Source organism: Rhinichthys klamathensis, unplaced genomic scaffold (genome assembly GCF_029890125.1).
Source record: "Rhinichthys klamathensis goyatoka isolate OS25496 unplaced genomic scaffold, OSU_Roscu_1.1 h1tg000603l_1, whole genome shotgun sequence".
NCBI classification, from domain to species: domain Eukaryota; kingdom Metazoa; phylum Chordata; class Actinopteri; order Cypriniformes; family Leuciscidae; genus Rhinichthys; species Rhinichthys klamathensis.
In genome coordinates this window covers 1,709,367-1,715,366 of record NW_026607058.1, presented here as the reverse complement: position 1 = coordinate 1,715,366, position 6,000 = coordinate 1,709,367, and the positions used below count along the sequence as shown (strand labels likewise).

The 6,000-nt window shown below is 35.8% G+C and overlaps 1 protein-coding gene across 1 annotated transcript in view; it reads right to left on the bottom strand.

Annotated features, from left to right (window-relative positions):
• Positions 1-789: 789 nt before the first annotated feature.
• LOC130075754 (coiled-coil domain-containing protein 9B) overlaps positions 790-6,000 on the bottom strand; it is a 35,161-nt gene continuing 29,950 nt past the window's right edge. The window contains exons 11-15 of the mRNA XM_056240522.1: positions 4,130-4,163; positions 3,055-3,499; positions 2,965-3,021; positions 1,228-1,310; positions 790-911 (exon numbers count right to left, since the gene is read on the bottom strand). Of these exons, the coding sequence (XP_056096497.1) occupies positions 885-911; positions 1,228-1,310; positions 2,965-3,021; positions 3,055-3,499; positions 4,130-4,163 (646 nt within the window). The 3' untranslated portion in view covers positions 790-884. The remainder of the gene's footprint in view (positions 912-1,227; positions 1,311-2,964; positions 3,022-3,054; positions 3,500-4,129; positions 4,164-6,000) is intronic.

The following is a 6,000-nucleotide window of genomic DNA, read 5'->3' as shown; positions in this document are numbered from 1 at the left end:
AACATTCATTTCAAAACCAAATGAACAAAATATTTAATAAAAGTGTCAGCAAAATATAAAAATCAAATCTTAGTCACTTTAAACATTAAATCCTTCATGTGTTCTTCAAACCGTGACGTTTAAACACTGAAATGTTGTGAAGATGAACATCAGTTTGATGATAATTCATTGCCACATAAAGTACAATTATACCTGCTAAACTAGCAAATGCTAATGTTCAGCTAGTAAACATTCTTGCAGTCTTTTGTAAAACAAAATAATTGAATCTGAAAGGACTGTAAACGTCCTTAATGTTGAATTAGATAATAAAACCAAACAAAAGGGTTTATTTCTGATAACTTTTCAGAGCATTCATACTAAATAAAGTGCTAATAAACATACTTGAACGATCCTTGTGAACTATCCACACAACATACCATGACACGTGTGCTTGTGAAGGAGATCAGCATCTGTCAGGCTTGATTTCATTGCCGTATGAGTTCTGATGAAGATTACTACTAGGTTAGTCAGTTAGTGTGCTGTATAAATGGGTTTGTCCCACTAAACTTCATGAAGTTACACATTCAACTTGCTTTCAGACTAAAAGCCCACCAAACCACCAAAGATCCCACTAAAAAAACATGGGACCTTTGGGTTTGGTGGCTCAGATAAAGGTTAACTGTGCGTTGAAGCATTAACAATCTACGAGAAGATGTGTTTTCAACACTCAGCATCCAATAAATGACAAACGCTCCCAATTAAATATTCCAAACACAGACGGTTAAAGAGTTACGCGAGTAACTCACTGAATCAGTCAAATAAAAAAGGCTAATTATATGTTTGTTCTTCTGTTTTGGTTTTAGTGCATGAAGTTTCGCTCCAGATGTGAGTGACATCATTTCCATCTAAACAACTTTCCCATTCTCTCTTGCCTGGAATAAAAACAGAATTGAAAAATTAATGTAAATATTTTATCCCCCCCCCCCAATCATGCAGCCCGAGTTCATTATAAAAGAGGTAGAAATAGAGTGTAGTGTTGCATTTAAACACTTTAAAACGGATGTAACTGTGCTCTTAACTTCGTAGGTTGGATGTGTGGCCTGGTTACATATATAGTGCTGCTTCCTAGGGTATTTCTGAAGCACTTCAGCTCGATAATGGAGTTTCAGTGGGCCGCTAAATCCTGTGAGGTGGGACACTTCAAATCTGCAAGTCAAATGAGGATTGATGCTTTAATGCAGCACTCACCATATCAGCGCTGGTGCTGTGGTCGGGAAGAGCGTCGCCCGGATCCAGATTCAGGACACACAGACTCGAGTCCATCAGTTCTTCTGGGAGAGAGAGAGAGAAAACACACACACTTGATCTCAGTGGAAACACAAGGATGCACAACCGCCCAAAACCTACTGTGCGTCACAGAGGTTTATAACAGAGTGTGTTTGCATTGTCTCCTGTTCATTTTTCCCATAGGGATTAAAAAAAGTCTTTGTTAAGGCGTTATAAGTGACAAATCGAATTAAAAATGTAAATTTATTTAAAAATGTAAGTTGATTATCTCTATAGAAATATATATTTTAATTTTAATATATATATGGGAACATTAAGTTTTTTTAAAATGTTTTTGAAAGCCTCTTCTGCTCAACAAGGCTGCATTTCTTTGATCAAAAATACAGTAAAAACAGTAATACTGTGAAAAAGAAATACTTTAATTTAGCAAAGGCACATTAACTTGATAAAAAAAAGACAGTAAAGACATTTATGAAATTAATAAATATTACAAAAAAGTTCTATTTATAATAAATGCTGTTCTTTTGAACTTTCTATTAATCAAAGAATCCTGATTAGGAGTTTCCATAAAAATATTAAGCAGCACAACGGTGTTTAACATGAATAATAATCATAAATGTTTCTTGAGCATCAAATCATCATATTAGAGTGATTTCTTAAGGATCATGTGACACTGAAGACTGGAGTAATGATGCTGGAAATTCAGCTTTGATCACAGGAATAAATTACATTTTACTATATATTCACATAGAAAAAGTTATTTTAAATTTTAATACATTTTCCCTGTATTTTTGATCAAATAAAAGCAGCCTTAAGCCGGATGCACACTGCGATTTATAATAGTCCTTTACGATTGTTGCTTGTCAGACTGTACGAACATGAGCATCGCTGTAAGCCACGTCACACTGTGAGATCTCAGTTATCATTAATGTCTTTAATGTTAATGTTTAACGACAGTAAAGATGCGTTAAAAACTGACGCACGCAAGAAAACTTGTCTGAAGTTTTACGTCATCAATCAATGACACATTCAGTGACAGTGATCTGCGTTACACGCGGAGTTGAAATGGTGGCTGCAAATCTCTAACGTTAGTTTTGGTCACGGCTGGTCTTGAAAAACGAAGGTAAAATTTGATAGGTCATTAATCGGCTGTCAGACTAACGATGAAAGACGTCAGATTTTAGCCTAGGAGCAAAGGAATCTTTTAGAATTTGCTAAATTTATCTCAGACGGACAAATCGTGGCCAAAATCGCAGAGTGTGCACCCGGCTTTAGAGAAATCAAGACACTACTTTCAAAAACATAAATGTACTTGTTTATACATTATCATTTATACAAATATATACATTCTCTGAACAGATTTTAAAACACTAGGTATCATACACTTGCCGACTTTGATGCCCAGTTTTTCTCTGTAACCATTTACAAACACTAAACGACTGAGGCTCAAATCGGCTCAAAATATAAAACGTTTTAATATCCTCCGAAAGGATGGAATCTTAGTCTGAAGCTAAATCTGCCTGTGCCCATTATACACTACATGATTTTCTGTGATATTCGTCAACTCCGACTGCTCAAAATCTGAAAACTGCCACTTTCAGCAAGTATTGTTGACTCATCTAGACTGCGAATCTGAGCTAAAGTTGTGTAGTGTATTCCAGTGTTGGAGCAAGGTTCACGCAGCCAATGTTCTCGTACCGTTTCCTCTAGAAGAGCAGCTCTTGCTGTGTTCAACAGGTTTGTTCTCGGCCGGTTCTGCTGATATACAAACATCTGCAGGTTTAGGACGCGATGGTTCAGTTGCACTTCCTTCAGTGGCTGGATTCACTTTTTCCTGCTCCGGAGATGGAGGTTTTCTCTCTTTCTGGATACATTCGCTGTCGTCTTGCGCCGATGTTTGTTCGTCGTCTTCTACAGGGCCGTTCGTGATCAGTGAGGCCGCTTGTAGAGCACTGGTCTCGGTTTCTGACTGGTTCTTGTCATGGTTCTCAGAAAAGCGGACCTTTTTCTCAATGGCCCTCTGAGAAAGCGGCTCCGAATGAGCAATTTCTGTATCAACGCGTCCATTCTGGTCCGCCGTCCCATTGGAGGTCACGGCACTGATTGTGTTCAGGGACTCTTCAGATGCACATGGCTTTGCGTTTTCAATGTCAGTCTCTGGATTGACGCTCTCAGGAGCACAAAGAGCATCGAGCTCCTCTAAAAACTCCTGCAGACTGCTGTCTGGATAAACCTGGCAGAAATCATACAACAAATACATGTATTAAAAAAAAGACTATGAAATATTAAAATCTCTTTAACCTCAAAATTTCAAGAAAACAAAGAGACCGATAATCGGTTTTACCGATATTTATGATAATGGTCCGTCTTATGTGCAAATCTAAAAAACTTCTGGATATTATTTGCATGTTTATGTGCCCCGATAACCGATATCCAGAACCGATATTTATGATAATTGTCAGTCTTATGTGCAAATCTAAAAACACCCACAAGATGACGCTATTTATCGGTGAATCCCATATTACAAAACCGATATTCAATTATGGAAAAATGCTTGAATATCAGTTTTGAAATATGGGATCCACCAATAAATGGCGTCATCTTGTGTGTGTTTTGTGATTTGCACACAAGGCAGACCTTTATCATAAATATCGGTTCTGGATATCGGTTATCGGGCGCATAAACATGCAAATAATATCCAGAAGTTACCCCAAACATCTAAATCCAAAATTTGAAATAAAAACAATTTGAAACTTATATTTAGGAGTATTAAAATATATTTTATTGTGAAATTATTTTCACATTTTCATCCCATAATGTTCATTACTGTGGCAGTAATAATAACTATAATAATAAAAATCACCTGCAAATGTTCCTCCTGCTCTTTAGCATCCCACCTGAGGGCAAAATGAAGAAATGTTTGACAATCTTATTTATGATTTTAAAACAACTTGTTATCATACAGTAAATGGACATTCATTTACTCATTAAACACAGTATTTTTTTTTTTTAAAGTCAAATGTTTTGGAATCAAAGATATTGTGATATTACTAAAAAAAAGATAAAGATAATATTATTATATGTTTAACTAATGTATTTTTATTAAAGATGTTGTAAATTTAACTAAAAGTACCATGGTAATACCATGTTTTTAGTGTCAGTGTTCTTTGGAGTACCATATAAATAATGTTGTATGAATAATATTAATATATAAATGTCAAGTTTTCATGAATATAAGTCCGATGACAGTATATGTACTCACATATTTATAGTAACTTCAAAGAATACCATGTTACTAGAAAAACATTTACTTTTAGTTAACGATTTTAGCTCTTTAATAAAAGATACATTAATGAACAACATATAACAATATCGGTGATACTTTACAATAAGGCTTACACAAGTTCTTAAACATTTTGCTCATTGTTAGTTAATGCTTTAACTTAAGCAATGGGACTGTAATTTTATTTCTGGTGCTTTTAAATGTCTTATGTATCCTTGTACGCTGTCCTTGAGTGCAGAAAAAGACGCCTTTAAATAAAATGTATTATTATTATTATTGTAAGCCCGTCTAAATCGGTCCAATAGCGGTTTCCGATAGAACGGGTGAAGGTCTCTGCGCGTTACTGTCTTTCCGCGTGGCAAAGTAATTAAGTTTCAATTAAACTTATCTGACTCCATTTTATCACGACTTCGAATTTAGGTTAGAATGCCAATTGGTTATTTGCCATTGATATAATAGTTTAGCAGCACATTTGATTATTCTTTTTAACTCTTGACTTATATTTTACCCATTCATATTAGGAAGCTATGTCACAAACTCGTCAGTGTTCGGGCACTAAACAGAGGTAATTGCTATATATCTGAGTCGCATTCACGCTTACACAATCAAAGATACTTTTATACAGCCCCGTAACTGCATACACTTGAAATTAAAGTAACGTTTACTTCAGGCAGAGGTATGGCCACTATTACAGATATAAGTCGACCAATATTACTTCTCTTATAATAGCTTTGGATTGGCCATGCCGTGGTTTCAAACATACACTTATCTAAAGTATTATAATTTATATTAATAGCGCTAATCATTTTTGCTGTTCTAAATGGAAATTCACTTCTTGTCTTTACTAAACCAAGTACACTTGAATTAGTGCCAAATATGAGTCGTCACTAATCTGACGGTAACATACGAATCCGTTTAATCTACTTGGGAAAACAATTTCAGAGCAAGTCAGAATAAGTTAAAATGTTTACAATTTTATTATGTCAGGTAAATGTATCAAGCCAATTTCATAATCAGTTCAAAGATAATCAATACAATAACATCAAAATGCTCAGAGATAAAGAGTAAAAGATGTAGGCTATACTCGACATTTAGAGAAATACATAATGCGAAATACCGGAGTGAACATGGCTGACCGAGTTTTGCTGGCTCCTTAACCTGATCCTCCATGAGTGCAGCCAAGGGGGACACAATCACAACTATCGCCTTGCCGGCCTTTGGCCTGCCCAGTTTCTCGCTGACGATCGGTAATAGTTGATAAATTAAACTTTTCCCAAAACCTGTCGGGAGTAGGGCCACGACATCACCTTTATTCAAAATGTTTAACAAACACTCTTCTTGTTCGGCCTTCAGTTTGGAAATGCCGGGAATATTCTCCACAACAGAGCGAATTGCATCCCGTGTCTCCATATCCGCGGTCGTTTTCGATTTCCCCAACCTTAAACTCTGAG